This window comes from Triturus cristatus, chromosome 7, assembly GCF_964204655.1.
Source record: "Triturus cristatus chromosome 7, aTriCri1.1, whole genome shotgun sequence".
NCBI classification, from domain to species: domain Eukaryota; kingdom Metazoa; phylum Chordata; class Amphibia; order Caudata; family Salamandridae; genus Triturus; species Triturus cristatus.
In genome coordinates, this window is record NC_140590.1 from 726,892,535 (window position 1) to 726,908,625 (window position 16,091).

General features: G+C 50.3%; 1 protein-coding gene across 1 annotated transcript in view; it reads right to left on the bottom strand.

Moving 5' to 3' along the window:
- CCDC40 (coiled-coil domain 40 molecular ruler complex subunit) overlaps window positions 1–16,091 on the bottom strand; it is a 708,731-nt gene that overhangs the window by 661,437 nt on the left and 31,203 nt on the right. The window contains exon 3 of the mRNA XM_085617438.1: window positions 3,023–3,151. Coding sequence (XP_085473564.1) covers window positions 3,023–3,151 — 129 coding nt within the window. The remainder of the gene's footprint in view (window positions 1–3,022; window positions 3,152–16,091) is intronic.

Genomic DNA, 16,091 nt, shown 5'->3' on the forward strand with positions numbered 1-16,091 from the left:
ACCTAGGGATACAGATGGTGGGGGACCTGTACCTCAATGGAGCGCTCCAGCCATTCCAGGGACTGCAGGATTCCTTCGGGATCCCGAGGGGAGACTATCTACTCCACGCAGCCCTGGTGGCAGCCCTACAAAAGCACTGGAACACGGGACTCTCTGAGCCGCAGATGGCTGCCGGCTGTCAGTATGTGGTCATGGCAGCGGGCACGGTCAAGGCCGTTACATGCCTCTATCAGAGAATGGCGATGGAACACCTAGCCCCTTTGAGTGCGCTGAAGGATAAATGGGAATTGGACATCGGGAAGCCCATTCCGGACTTGACGTGGCCCAGGTTACAGAGACGGGCCTGGAAGAGCACACGTAATGCCAGGTTTCAATTGGTGCAGTACTTTATCTTGCATAGGGCTTATTTGACGCCAGCTAAATTATTTCAATATTTTGGGGGTCCCGCTCCACAGTGCCCTCGCTGTGGGGAGGAGGGGGCCGACTTTAAGCACATGTTTTGGTCCTGTGGCGTCCTCTGCGGTTATTGGGGGGAGGTCATTGATTGCTTGACCCACGTAACGGGGCGGGAATTGGGGGTGGAAATGGGAGTTTGCCTGCTGCTGTGGTTCCCCCACACTCCGCGCACGAAAGTCACGAGCAAGTTTTGCGACCTAGGGCTGGTGATGGCTAAAAGAGAAATTACCCTGCACTGGAAATCGAGAACTGGCCCCAGCTTTGAGAGGTGGAGAACTACCTTCACAAAATGGGCGGGTAGCGAGAGTACACTCAGGCTGCAGCTAGCGCTGCGGGGAAATGATGAAAAAGCATTGGCCATGGCACATGCATGGGAAGCATTAGTGGTGGACCTCCGAGGGTGGGGCGCAGAAGCAGAGGAGGGAATTGACGCACAGGAGCAGCATGCAGCAGAGTAGCGGTGGAAAGGCTACTGACGGGTCACACGTGGGGGCGGGAGGGCTCCTCTTCTCCTTGCTGCTTGGCGCCTGATCATGGGGGTGGAGAGTGGCTCGCGGCCGCTCTCACGGCCAATCACGAGATGGACTTCTCACGGTACCTACGACTATGGCACACTAACATGCGGGTGGGGGGAGGGAATATTTGTGTTTGGGGAGTGTTGGGGGGCAAAGCGTTGATAGTTGGAAGTGGTCTGCACTGTACTATGCACTGGAGTATATTACTAGGAGAAGACCAATGATATGCTGGTCATTGCAGATGGCTATTGTACTTGAATTATGCAATAAAAATTGTTTTTGCAAAAATAACAGTGCCTCGACTCTCTCTTACTCCACATCACTAGTATATGTCTGTCTCCCCAAGGTCATGTTTGCAGAATTTTTAGGCTGATTTTAGGCTGCTACGCCTATCAAATTCCAGCTTCTGCTGCCCGGTCTCTATTTTGCTCATAGTTTTTAAAGAGGGTGTGCCAGTGTACGCTGAGCAACACAAGTTCGTCCAGCTGCAACAAGACAATTCGCGGATTCAATTATGACTTTGGACAGTCACATATCTGTACTTACTTGTCCGGTTGTCAATCAGGGGAGAGGATGTGGCCTAATGGCTAGAGCAGTCGACCTCGAAGCTGGAGGACCGGATTTGAGTCTCGGCAGGGATGCTCACTATCCTGTGATTCTGGGCAAATCACTTAATCTCCCTGTGCCTGACAAAAAATTAATATGTCTGCCTGTAACACAACTGGTGCTAATGTAAAGTGCTCCGATACCTTTGGGTCGAGTTTGTGCAATATAACACTAAAAAAATAAAAAAAGCCACGTATCCTGCCTCATATGCACAGGGCTGCCCTATGTAATGTGCAGTTATCTCCCGAGTAGAGGGAAGGCTGCAATGCTAGCTGTCTGCTTCAGATGCCCTGCATACCCGGTGCCGTCCAGGCTACATCCGCCCCATTTTTGCTTGGTGTCTATGGCGCACACAGTCCATGTCACACAAGTTTGCATCCAACCACAGGGATCCAGATCCTGCTAACCTGATCCACCAGTGAAAGAAGCTGGCGTGTGCTCCCAGGTCTCAGGCAATCACGGAGCCAGTAGCTCCCCACAGACAAAGAGAGCAGATGCTGGGTGCAGGCACAGCCTACTTGAAAGACAGATGATTCTGCCAGATTTGCTGACCAGGTGTGTGGAGCCACACTACTACACAGCCATCTTGGCTGGCAGCACTCTGGCGCCACCACTCCCCCAGGGGAGCAAAGAGCAAGGACCTTAAGGTCTTGATAGTTGGGAGTGCCATGAAGAGGAAGACACGTTAGCCTTACCACTTCTGTTCCTTAATATTTTAGATACATTGTGAGTTACAAAACAAAGTATGACTTCTTAAACAGAACTTACTTTGCCCAGAAGGTAATTTTCTTTACCAACATCGGTTTTGCTAATATAATTTTTGTGGCTTAGCTAATCTTATTACTATAGCCTCAGAAGGAACCTCAAGGTGGTGCACAGCCAACTCCAAGGAGGTACAATTTGGATATGACAAACGACTAGAATCTTCCCACAAACACGTCTAGTATTTTCTCACATCATAAATGTATTATACTGCACCCTCTTGCATGCCAGATCCATTGACTAACCTTGTTGATCAAAATTATTTAGCATTTCAACTTTCCTTGACTCTTGCTTCTCTATGTCATGCAGAAAGATCAACTTTCACCCTGCAGGGCAGCAGGGTTTGTCATATTTTGGCTATCTATTCTTTTCTGTGTATTCGCCCCAGCCCTTTCTTGATCAATTTTTGGGCTCCTTATTCCCCTATTAGCTTCAACATTTCTAGTACCTAAAAAAGATGTTGCTTATTTCAAGAGGACCTGGATAGAATTATTTCCTGTGGAAAACAACTACAGGAAATACATGGAGGAAAATATTCATTTTTTAAGATTTAGGCCACACTGATGCATTGCGTTTTACTGCTTCGTACGAATTGTGAAGCGCAAACTGCAGCCCCTTTTCTCCTTAGTTAGCACACCTCATTTCTAGGTCAATATAGAGTACCGGGGACCATAAACACTCACCCCCACTCGAGAGGTATGATCTGCTGTAGATGGTCTTGCTGTGGTACCTTCTCCAGGGACACCAGACAAGTCATCTTCTGCCTTCCAAGCACCTGGTAGGTGCAATGTTTCTTCCTCCTCCTCTTCTTCCTGTAACTCAACCAAAAGAAATAGACATACATCTTAAGTTGCCCTCGGACTCTACAAGCTGCTTCTGTTTCTAGTTGTTGGATGATACAAGACAGGAGTCACCAATGTGGCCTTACATTGCCACAACTTAAAGGAAACTACCAATGCCCTGTATAGAATTTTTTTTTAAAACATAAAAAATCCAAGATACAAATTTTCTAAACAAAATGCAGAACTTGCAAGCTAAATAAATACTGTTGGAAGCTAGAACTGAAAAAGAGTGTCTAGTATATTCAGGTCGGTCAGTATTTATACCCATAGAAAGAGGACTTGTACCAAGTACGAATCACATTTCTACGGGTACGAATATTGTAACCAGCTTAAGTGGGATGCTTTGTTTCTATCATACTCATCACTCAAAACTGAAAAACTTTATGGGACTGAGTGGGTGTGCAAATTTGTTAGGAGTGGAAAAATAGTGACATTTATAATAATCCATCATCCATGTTGGCTCCCTAAACATTACCAAGAGTCATGTTTTGATTGGCTATACTCCCATGCATTAGGACATGCCTTACGTGTCAGTAGGTCACCACTTTGCCCAAATGGAAACCCACACTGCTTTGTATTAGTGTTATAACCATACGCGAGTGTGAATGAAAGATGAGAAACACCTGTGGCATCCACAATGCCTTCCAAAAGCTGAGTGACCCATAAGGGCTAGAATTCCCTCCTGCATCATGGCAATGTTCACGTTGTGCCAATCGAGATACACCATTTACGCCCTGACTTTTATTGGGTGATTAAGGCCATGCAAGTTACAGATTAAGATGTTCAAGTGCTGCATTGTCTCAAGCAAACCATGCTCCTGCATCTCAGATGGAAGCCCGCAACAACATGTGCTTCATGGATATCAGACTTTACAACACAGAGCATTATCCCTGGAAAATCGGTCTCAAAGAGTCCAACTAGGGGAATGCAGGTCCAGGCAGGGTGTCCTACGTTGGGGGGTCCCACAAGGCTCAGCACTGTCCCCCCTGTTATTCAATATTTATCTCCAGCCGTTGGTGGAAGCACTGGCAAAATTAGACTGCCAGGTGTTCAACTATGCTGACGACACCCAGCTAATTGTTCGAGTTAATAACTGTCTCCTAGCACAGCTCAACGTCCAGAACATCCTCCAGCTCACCATAAACTGGATGACCTCTAACTCACTGAAAGTGAACGCAGATAAGACAGAGGTGCTGGCTCTAACCACAGAGGCCTCACCCTGGTCAAATCTTATCTGGCCCCAAGAGCTCAGTACCACCCGACACCAGTGCCAGTTGTAAAGAGCCTTGGCATCAAATTAGACACCAAACTTACTCTAAACAATCAGGTTTCAGCGGTAGTGGGGAGCTGTACAAGGTTTCTGCGGCAACTCTGAAAGCTCGGTACCCTAATTTCATTTTCTACCATGCGTACCGTCGTGACGGCCCTAATACTGTCACGTGACTATGGTAACGCAGTATACATAGGGCTCCCCGAAAAAATCCTGGGGAAACTCCAGGTGGTTTTAAACGATGTAGCAAGGCTGATTTTTAAATTACCTAGAAGAACACATGTCACCCCCCTGCTAAAACAGTTACACTGGCTCCCTATTAAGCAGAGGGTCAAGTTCAAGGGTCTGTGCATTGCGCATAAAGCCAAACATGGAAGGGTGCCAAAATACATCACAGATCGCCTGAAGTCCTATGTGCCTAGACGGCATCTCCGGTCATCTGAGGCCAGCCTGCTGGCCTGCCCGCACTTTAACAGAACCACCGTGGGGGGACGGATTTTCTCAGTCGTGATCCCCCAAATCTGGAATAGACTTCTGGATAATATGCGTAGGGAACCCATGCTACGGCCGTTCAGGAAAAAGCTTAAAACCATCCTGTTCACTGAGGCATTCGGCTAAAATCCTCCTACAGTGCGCTGACTATACTTGGGACCAATGGACTTCGGTCCACGCTACTAGCGCCTAGAGACGTGTTAGACCTGTCAGCCCTTTGGGTGGTCCCGCCTCATCATTATTTATTTTGTCCCACTTTTGCCTCAAACCCTGTTAGTATTTTTTCCTTTTTGGGAACCACCAGACTTTTTAGTATTGATGCAGATTCAGGGAGCCATTTTATCTACCCCTGGAACTTCTGTCTGAGGGCCTGGAGGACAAAATGGAGGCCACCCATTGTCACCTGTGACATCACTGGAACCTACTAGAACCTTCTGCAACATTCTGGAACCCTGTGACAGTTGGAGGCGGTTTAGAATGTTGGGAAGCTAAGTCAGAGTTGACAGTTGGAGCTGGCAGTTGGCACCTGACTGGTGAAGAGAGAGGAGCAGAAACCTGAAGGAGGAAGGAGTGAGGCAGCAGGGGTGGAAACTTGTGCCTGGAGTGGGGTCCATAAACCCACCCTTGATACTAGTCCCTACTGACTGAGCCCAGCCTGGAGCCCTGTGTGGGAGAAAGCAAGAGAAAACCATCTTAAGGACCTGGACAGCAGGAACAGGCCTTAAAAGTAAAGAACAGCAAGTTCCTGACCTGGTTACTGGTAACTTCTTGAAGTCCAACGTCGTGAAGCCTGGAGACCTGGAGCCCGAGGTGGAGAAGCGGCGCTGACTGGAAAGCAGACGTCGTACCCGGAGCCACCAGAGAGCGAGAGAGGGCGCCGACGGAGGTCGTGTAGAGTACCAGAGGTCGAGGAGGAAGTCACCCGAGGTCGAGTGAGCGGCGTCGACGGGGGAGTGAAGTCCGCCCTCCGGAGTCGCCGGAGACCGAGGTGAAGCGTGCCGGAGGTCGGGAGCGGAGATCGCACTCCGGAGTCGCCGGAACCTGAAGAGAATCGTGCCGGAGGTCGGGAGTGGAGATCGCACTCCGGAGTCGCCGGAACCTGAAGAGAATTGTGCCGGAGGTCGGGAGTGGAGGTCGCACTCCGGAGTCGCCGGAACCCGAGGAAAGGAGCACCGGAGGTCGGGAGTGGAGATCGCACTCCGGAGCCGCCGGAAGTCGACATCGAGCCGAGGCCGCCCGACGTCATCGAACCGGAGGTCGACATCGAGCCGAGGCCGCCGACATCGAACCAGAACCGCCTACCGGCGTCGACAAGAACTGTCATTGAGCCGAGGCCGCCGACATCGAACCGGAACCGCCTCACGGCGTCGACACGACTCCAGCGGCGTCGGAACTTCATAAAAAGGGCAGTAAGTGGAATAGAGGGCGCCTAAGGCCCTGTGAAGCCCTAAGAGACCATCCTAGAGGCTAGAGAGGTGCTGGAACCAGCTTGATAGGGCCAGGGGAGAGCTGAGACTAATACAGAGGGGTTGTGTAGTGTGGGAGAGCCAGATCTCTAGATCCCCCCTTGATCTACCTCAGTTTAGGCCTCAGCCTTGACCAAGACAAGTAGTACATCCCTCAGGTCATCCAAAACTCTACAAGCTGGGATTGGGTCAAATCATCCCATAGTACCTCAGGAATGTGAACTGATTTTCAAGTGTCACTGTTGGCTTTTATTATTTATTGAGAGCACTGTATTTATTGTATTCATTCTATTTATGGCCTTACAATATTTATTGCCTCACAGTATTTATTGTTTCACAGTATTTATTGTCGCACAGTATTTATTGTCTCGCAGTATTTATTGACTTATAATATTTAATTGCCTTTCATGTAATGCACTTATATTTATGCCTTGATTATTTATGATCTACCTTATTTATTGAATCGTTAAGATAGTATTTATTTGACGTACCCTTCCACAGGAAAAGCCTTGTGTACTGTGATTGTATTATTATTTATTTAATCAGCAACTAAGAGCAAAGAAGATAAAGAGATATATTTTCAGTATAATTTTTAAGGTGTAGTGTCGTTTTTGGAACGGATGCACGCATGGTTATTGTGTGGGTATGACGTATGCTTAGCACGGTGCCTGATCCCTGACCACTCGAGCCAAGCTACCACAGTGTATGTCTGGGAGAACACTACCACCCTTCCGGTGTGGGAGTGGGTTTTCTAACATAATTGGTGTTCAGTGGTGGGATAGAGCTGTGCCTACGTATACTCGACAATAACTGTGGGTAGTCCATAGGCCTACACCGGGAGTTTTTTCCAAGCGGCCTTCCTAATTGTGAGTTTTTGTTTTTTCCAAATTTACTCTGGTGGTGGGAGGAGGTATTATATAAGGTACCCCCCTGCATAGCTTCTGCAAATAACTGTCCTCTGACCTGAGTGGGCAAAATGGAGTTTGTGCTAGAAGACCTGGAAACCTATACTGTGGCCCAACTCAGGGAGTTTTGTCAGCGGGAGGGGGTGTATTGTCCCCCAGGAGCAAAGAAGGGTGCACTCCAAACCAGCTTAAGGGCTTAGGGGGAGGCACGACGAGAAAGCAAGGCTGAGGAGGAGGACAGGGATAGAGAGCCCGACAGTGAGGGAGCTGGTTTGTACCAACCTGAGGTGGGGAACCTGTTAGCGGGGCCCAGGACACTTTCTAGGAAGGGCAGCAGTGCCTCTAGCGGTGGCTTGTCTGAAGTGGAGTTAACAGACCGGAGGGAGAAAAGACAGCTCACATGGGACTTAGCAAGGCTGGAGAAAGAGAAGGAGGAACAGAGGATGGCTCATGAGTTAAGGCTGAAAGAGATAGATCTTCAGATCCTACGAGCCGGGGCACACCCTATTCCTAATGGTGGCAGCGAAGAAAGAGAGTTCACCAGGGAACCCAAACCCTATTTGCCGAAGGACCTAGTGGCTAGCTATGGTGTGGGCGACGATATTGCCAAGTGGCTAGCGGCCTATGACGTCTCATTAAGGGCCCATGGGGTTCCAGAGAAGTACTGGGGAGGGGGATTGTAAAGGTACATGCCTCCAGCTGGTAGGGATGCATTATTGGCCCTAGAGCAGGATGAGCAGACCCACTACCCCACCATGAAAGTGGCGCTCATATGAAAGTTTGGACTAACACCCGAGAAATACAGACAGAAGTTCCGGGGTAGCCACAAACTGGGCACACAGAATTGGCTGGACTTCCTGGATTATGCAAAGAAGGCATTAGAGGGTTGGATTCAGGGCAGTGAAGTGAGGAACTACGAGGGGTTGTTTGATTTAGTATTGAAGGAACACCTGCTCGAAAAATGTTTCCCTGAACTGCGTCAACACCTGGTGGATAGCAAGCTGACCAATCCCCGGAAGCTTGCTGAGGAGGCGGACATTTGGGCTAGTACCCGGGTGTCCACAAGGGGGACTGGAGGGGATACTCAAAAGGCCGGACAGGGCGCCCCCCAGAAGAAAGAGGGAGGGGAAAAGAAAAAGGAGTTCTCCAAAGGCCCCCAAAATAATTTCCAAGGTAAGGGAACAGGATTCACCCCTAGGGCTAACCCACCCAGAAACCCTAATCCTGGCCAGAGTCAGCAGCCAAGGGTTGTCCATTGCTTCGAGTGCGGTGGCGTTGGACACTATAAGGGAGATGCGAAGTGCCCAAAACGACCACCCCCTCCCATTGGAGGAAAGACCCCCGGAGTAGCTAGTGTAGTGCTCGGGGAGGAGATGCCTTTAATTAAGGGAAGGGAGTGGGCGGGTGTCACTTTAGTGTCCCTGGGAGAACGGGAGATGGTTCCTAAGATCCAGGTGCCCGCAAATACCGCAAAGTATGGGCAGTGGGTCACCATCAACGGCCAAAGAGGGGAGGCTCTGAGAGACACAGGAGCCAGTATGACTATGGTGCGTAGCCAACTGGTGTCTCCAGAGCAGGTAATTCCCGATGTACTCCACCCAGCCGCGATGGCTGACGGCAGAACAGGCCACTATCCGGTGGCCGAGGTTCCCTTTGAATGGGAGGGGGTTGCAGGTTCACTTCGAGTTGCCGTAAGCCCTGCCGTGCCAGTCGATTGTCTACTGGGGAATGACATGGAGCACAATGCTTGGAAAGAGGTGGAATACCGGACTCACACTGAGATGCTGGGTACACCTGACTGGGCCTGTGTGAGCACAAGGTCCGCGACTACCCGGAGAGGGAGTTCGTTTCGGCTGGAGCCTGGAACAAAGGCCCAGCCAGCTGCCAGTCAAGGGAAGAACCGAGGACAGGAGGAGCCTGCCTCGGCGTCCGCCCCTCGTAGGACGGATAGGCCACCGGAGGTGGTGGACCAGGAGTCTGCGGTGGGGGATGTCACCGAACTGGAGGACCTACCCATCCCGGCCGAGTGGCACGTGGAGGGAGGCCCGTCCAGGGAGGAATTCTGCCAGGGCCAGCAGGAGTGCCCTACCCTTGAGGGACTGAGGCGACAGGCCGAAGCCCAGGCAGCAGGGAACGTTGAAGGGAACTACAGTGTTTACTGGGAGGATGGCCTCCTCTACAGTGAACCCAAGGCACCCCTACATGGATCGTCACGAGCCTTGGTAGTCCCTCAACGTTATCGAGCCTTCCTTCTGGAGTTGGCTCACGAGATCCCATTGGCAGGACACCTGGGGCAAGACAAGACCTTCGCCCGTCTTGTCCCACACTTTTATTGGCCTCAAATGAAAGTGTCGTCCGATACCTACTGCCGGACATGTGTGTCTTGCCAAGCCAGTGGGAAAACAGGGGTGAAGCTGAAAGCTCCCCTGGAACCACTTCCTGTCGTTAGCACCCCCTTTGAAAGGGTGGGCATCGACATTGTGGGTCCGTTAGATCCACCTACTACAGCTGGTCACAGGTTTATCCTGGTTCTGGTGGATCATGCCACACGGTACCCAGAGGCAATACCTCTGAGGACCATTACAGCACCTGTTGTGGCTAGGGCCCTGATGGGAATCTTTACCCGAGTGGGTTTTCCCAAGGAAGTTGTGTCCGACAGGGGGACCATCTTCATGTCAGCGTACATGCGGGCCATGTGGAAGGAGTGTGGAGTGACCTACCGGTTCACCACTCCTTACCACCCTCAGACCAATGGTCTGGTGGAGAGGTTTAACAAAACCTTGAAAGGCATGATCAGAAGTCTGCCTGAAAGCCTGCGGAGGAAATGGGAGGTCCTCCTACCCTGTCTACTCTTTTCTTACAGGGAAGTGCCACAGAAGGGAGTGGGCTTCAGCCCCTTCGAGCTTTTGTATGGGCACCCTGTACGTGGACCTCTCAACCTGGTGAGAGACGGATGGGAAAGAACTCCCAGAAAGCTTCCCCAGGACGTGGTGAGCTACATGCTGGCCTTCCGAAGCCAAATGGCTAAGTTGTGGAAGCAAGCTTCTGACAACTTGGAGGCCAGCCAAGCAGTCATGAAGGCGTGGTATGACCACAAAGCTCACCCGGTGGAGTTGGAGCCTGGCCAGAAGGTGTGGGTGATCGAACCGGGAGAGCTTAGCGCCCTCCAGGATCGCTGGTCAGGACCCTTTGAGGTGTTGGAGAAGAAGGGTAAGGCTACCTACTTGGTGGATCTTAAAACCCCTCGTCAGCCCCTACGGGTGCTGCATGCCAACCGCCTCAAACCCCACCACGAGAGGCCCGAAGTCATTTTGATGATGGTGACTGACGGAGCAGAGGACGCGGAAAGCGAGCCTCTCCCCGATTTGTTTGCGTCTCAAGAGAAGGATGGGTCGGTGGAGGGAGTGATTCTCTCCCCATCTCTAACTCCTGAACAGCAGGAGGACTGCCGCCAGGTCCTGGGACAGTACTCTTCGTTGTTCTCCCTTGTTCCGGGTAGGACTCACCTGTGCGTCCATGACGTGGACACAGGAGACAGCCCACCTGTGAAGTCCAAGATCTACCGGATGTCAGACAAGGTGAAGGCCAGCATTAACAGTGAAGTCACTAAGATGCTGGAGCTAGGAGTGATCGAACCTTCCAGCAGCCCCTGGTCCAGTCCGGTGGTGTTAGTACCAAAAGCTGCACCACCGGGTGCCCAACCGGAACTGAGGTTCTGTGTGGACTACCGGGGACTGAATTCAGTAACCAAAACTGATGCTCATCCGATCCCTAGGGCGGATGAATTGATTGACCGGCTGGGAGCTGCCCAATATCTAAGTACCTTTGACCTTACTTCTGGGTACTGGCAGATCTCTTTGACCGATGGAGCAAGGGAAAGGTCAGCCTTCTCCACGCCCAATGGCCACTACCAGTTCTGTGTGATGCCCTTTGGGCTCAAGAACGCACCTGCCACGTTTCAGCGCCTGGTAAACCAGATCCTCACCGGAATGGAGAGTTTCTCTGCTGCTTATCTGGATGACATAGCTGTCTTCAGTAACAGCTGGGAGGATCACTTGCGTCACCTGCAAGCTGTTCTCCAGGCCCTGAGACAAGCTGGGTTAACGATCAAGGCCAGCAAGTGCCAGATCGGGCAGGGGTCGGTAGTGTACCTTGGACACTTGGTGGGTAGGGGAGCGGTGCAACCCCTCCAGGCGAAGATCGAGGCCATCATGGCCTGGGAACCCCCCAAGACAGAGACTGAGGTCCGAGCTTTTCTGGGCCTCACGGGATACTACCGCCGCTTCGTGAAGGGGTACGGAACCATTGTAGCCCCCCTCACGGAGCTCACGTCCAAGAAACAACCTCGACGGGTAGTCTGGACGGAGGCTTGTCAGCAGGCCTTCGTGAAGCTGAAGCAAGCCATGTGCGAGGCCCCGGTCTTAAGGGCCCCAGACTTTTCCAAGAAGTTCATTGTCCAGACAGATGCATCAGAACATGGCATTGGGGCAGTGTTATCGCAACTCAATGAAGAGGGTCTGGATCAACCCGTGGTCTTCCTATCCCGGAGACTACTTCCCAGGGAACAGAAGTGGAGTGCCATAGAGCGTGAAGCCTTTGCCGTGGTATGGGCTCTGAAGAAGTTGCGGCCATACCTGTTTGGCTCGCACTTCCTAGTTCAGACCGACCACAGACCCCTTCGTTGGCTGATGCAGATGAAGGGGGGAAATCCCAAGTTGTTGAGGTGGTCTATCTCCCTACAGGTAATGGACTTTCAGGTGGAACATCGGCCTGGAGTGGACCACGCCAATGCAGACGGTCTCTCAAGGTATTTCCGCCTTAGTGATGAGAACTCCCAAGGGGTTGGGTAGCTCTCCCCACTTTCAGCTGGGGGGGGACGCGTGTTAGACCTGTCAGCCCTTTGGGTGGTCCCTCCTCATCATTATTTATTTTGTCCCACTTTTGCCTCAAACCCTGTTAGTATTTTTTCCTTTTTGGGAACCACCAGACTTTTTAGTATTGATGCAGATTCAGGGAGCCATTTTATCTACCCCTGGAACTTCTGTCTGAGGGCCTGGAGCACAAAATGGAGGCCACCCATTGTCACCTGTGACATCACTGGAACCTACTAGAACCTTCTGCAACATTCTGGAACCCTGTGACAGTTGGAGGCGGTTTAGAATGTTGGGAAGCTAAGTCAGAGTTGACAGTTGGAGCTGGCAGTTGGCACCTGACTGGTGAAGAGAGAGGAGCAAAAACCTGAAGGAGGAAGGAGTGAGGCAGCAGGGGTGGAAACTTGTGCCTGGAGTGGGGTCCATAAACCCACCCTTGATACTAGTCCCTACTGACTGAGCCCAGCCTGGAGCCCTGTGTGGGAGAAAGCAAGAGAAAACCATCTTAAGGACCTGGACAGCAGGAACAGGCCTTAAAAGTAAAGAACAGCAAGTTCCTGACCTGGTTACTGGTAACTTCTTGAAGTCCAACGTCGTGAAGCCTGGAGACCTGGAGCCCGAGGTGGAGAAGCGGCGCTGACTGGAAAGCAGACGTCGTACCCGGAGCCGCCAGAGAGCGAGAGAGGGCGCCGACGGAGGTCGTGGAGAGTACCAGAGGTCGAGGAGGAAGTCACCCGAGGTCGAGTGAGCGGCGTCGACGGGGGAGTGAAGTCCGCCCTCCGGAGTCGCCGGAGACCGAGGTGAAGCGTGCCGGAGGTCGGGAGCGGAGATCGCACTCCGGAGTCGCCGGAACCTGAAGAGAATCGTGCTGTAGGTCGGGAGTGGAGATCGCACTCCGGAGTCGCTGGAACCTGAAGAGAATTGTGCCGGAGGTCGGGAGTGGAGGTCGCACTCCGGAGTCGCCGGAACCCGAGGAAAGGAGCACCGGAGGTCGGGAGTGGAGATCGCACTCCGGAGCCGCCGGAAGTCGACATCGAGCCGAGGCCGCCCGACGTCATCGAACCGGAGGTCGACATCGAGCCGAGGCCGCCGACATCGAACCGGAACCGCCTACCGGCGTCGACAAGAACTGTCATTGAGCCGAGGCCGCCGACATCGAACCGGAACCGCCTCACGGCGTCGACACGACTCCAGCGGCGTCGGAACTTCATAAAAAGGGCAGTAAGTGGAATAGAGGGCGCCTAAGGCCCTGTGAAGCCCTAAGAGACCATCCTAGAGGCTAGAGAGGTGCTGGAACCAGCTTGATAGGGCCAGGGGAGAGCTGAGACTAATACAGAGGGGTTGTGTAGTGTGGGAGAGCCAGATCTCTAGATCCCCCCTTGATCTACCTCAGTTTAGGCCTCAGCCTTGACCAAGCCAAGTAGTACATCCCTCAGGTCATCCAAAACTCTACAAGCTGGGATTGGGTCAAATCATCCCATAGTACCTCAGGAATGTGAACTGATTTTCAAGTGTCACTGTTGGCTTTTATTATTTATTGAGAGCACTGTATTTATTGTATTTATTCTATTTATGGCCTTACAGTATTTATTGCCTCACAGTATTTATTGTTTCACAGTATTTATTGTCGCACAGTATTTATTGTCTCGCAGTATTTATTGCCTTATAATATTTAATTGCCTTTCATGTAATGCACTTATATTTATGCCTTGATTATTTATGATCTACCTTATTTATTGAATCGTTAAGATAGTATTTATTTGACGTACCCTTCCACAGGAAAAGCCTTGTGTACTGTGATTGTATTATTATTTATTTAATCAGCAACTAAGAGAAAAGAAGATAAAGAGATATATTTTCAGTATAATTTTTAAGGTGTAGTGTCGTTTTTGGAACGGATGCACGCATGGTTATTGTGTGGGTATGACGTATGCTTAGCACGGTGCCTGATCCCTGACCACTCGAGCCAAGCTACCACAGTGTATGTCTGGGAGAACACTACCACCCTTCCGGTGTGGGAGTGGGTTTTCTAACAAGACCTATGGTGATTGGCGCTCTAAAAATATAATCTAACAATAACAATAATCCTGCATGTCTTCACCCCATGAACACTGCAACGTGCTGGTCTATACAATGCGTTGAAATACCCTGGATGGCTTTAGAATGCACGTCTTTACCCCAGAATGCTGCTGTTAAGTCTGATATTCTTTTGTATCTCCCCCATATCCCCCTATTTTAGCTACTAATCTCCCTTTACCTCTTCCCTCCAATGAACCCTAAAACACCTTACTTCCCTTTACCTAGACCCTCACCTGAATCCTAAGAACCCCTTTACCTCTACCCTCCCATGAACCCTTTACCTCCCTTTACAGCTACGTCTACCCACCCCTAAACCCTAAAAAACATGTACCAATTTTTACTTCCACCAACCCCGCACTCTAAAATATCCTTACCCCTGTACCACAACCCTCCCCTGAACATGAACCCTAAAAACTCTTACCTCCCTTTACCTCTACCTGTCTCTGAACTCTAATACCTTACCTTCTTTTTCCTCTACTCTCCATTACCCTTACCCATTCCTTACCTCTTAGCCATCCCTTGACCTTTAAGCTTTTTTTAATAACATAATATTAAAGTAATTTAAAAAAAACATTACTTGCCTGCATGGTAAAGTACCACAAGTTAAAGTACAAGTAAGGGGCCTGCGTGGTACTTGCCTGTGGAGTAACTTCCTGCAGGGTAAAGACTGTGTACTGGGCTTCAAATCTTGACAGACATTTGTCTCTACATAACCAGACACATAGCTCCCCTATCCTGCTGAACATGAAGGTGCTGCTATCTCGCTCAACTCTTCCCTAGTCAACTTCTTGACCCTCACTGAAAACCAAGCAAACATCAGTACCATTTCTCTCACCTCTCTCCCCTGCAATAAAACCCCAAACAAAAAACTTTGAATCCACTTCCCAAATAACAGATGTGCAAGCTCACAAATGGTAATGCATGCTTTGGTGCCAGCAACAACCGTGCCCATTTCATCGACCCCACTTCTGGATAAAAGGAGGTTACTATGCCCCGTGAACAATGCTGCTCAAGGATAATGAAACCCAGCCAAGCTTGCCCAGAGAGGTGACATTTCTAGACGCAGCTAAACCCAATAAAGCCTGAGACTACCACCATCAGCCATCAGTTCATTCTGTGAGCAAGGATGGCCCTGACATAAACCCCACAATATATTAAATAAAAGATTAGACATCCAGAGCATAAGGTCCGACGCCCTCAACCCCACCAGAGTGCACAGTAATCTTCATCAGATCTCATGTTCTGCAGCATCAACTGTCCTCCCAGCCCTTAAGTTGAGCCACTGCTGCTTGCCCCGTTGATGCAATTCTTCACAAAGTCCATTGCGTCATCTACTGAGCTAAAAATGTGGGGTTTCCTCAAAATTAAATGCACTGCTTTGATGAGAACAACATGGCACACCTGGCACTTTACTTCTTTTAGTATTGAGACTCTAACATTTACAGTAACATGCAATATACAATTGAAATCACACTGAGATTTGGCAGAACATTACATTTGTTTCTGTAAGGTACCGGCTGTGAAACATTTGTTTCTATAATAGGAGTGTGTAATGCCATTACTATGTTTTCTCAATGGGCCCCATATTATGGTGTTTGCGGGGCAAGTGTATGATCTATATGGTTCGGTTGTATTTGTCGATGCTTTACATCAATCTGTGAGGACTCTATTCGAGAGCCAATGTATTGTAATCTCACCCCCAACAGGGTGTGTCTAGCCATTGGACCCTCCCAAAACTCCATGATAAGCAAGAGACATATTTTCGGGGTAAGCAATATTGAAATGTGAATGACGTCAGCAAGTGCACTTGAATTCTTGCCCTAATAG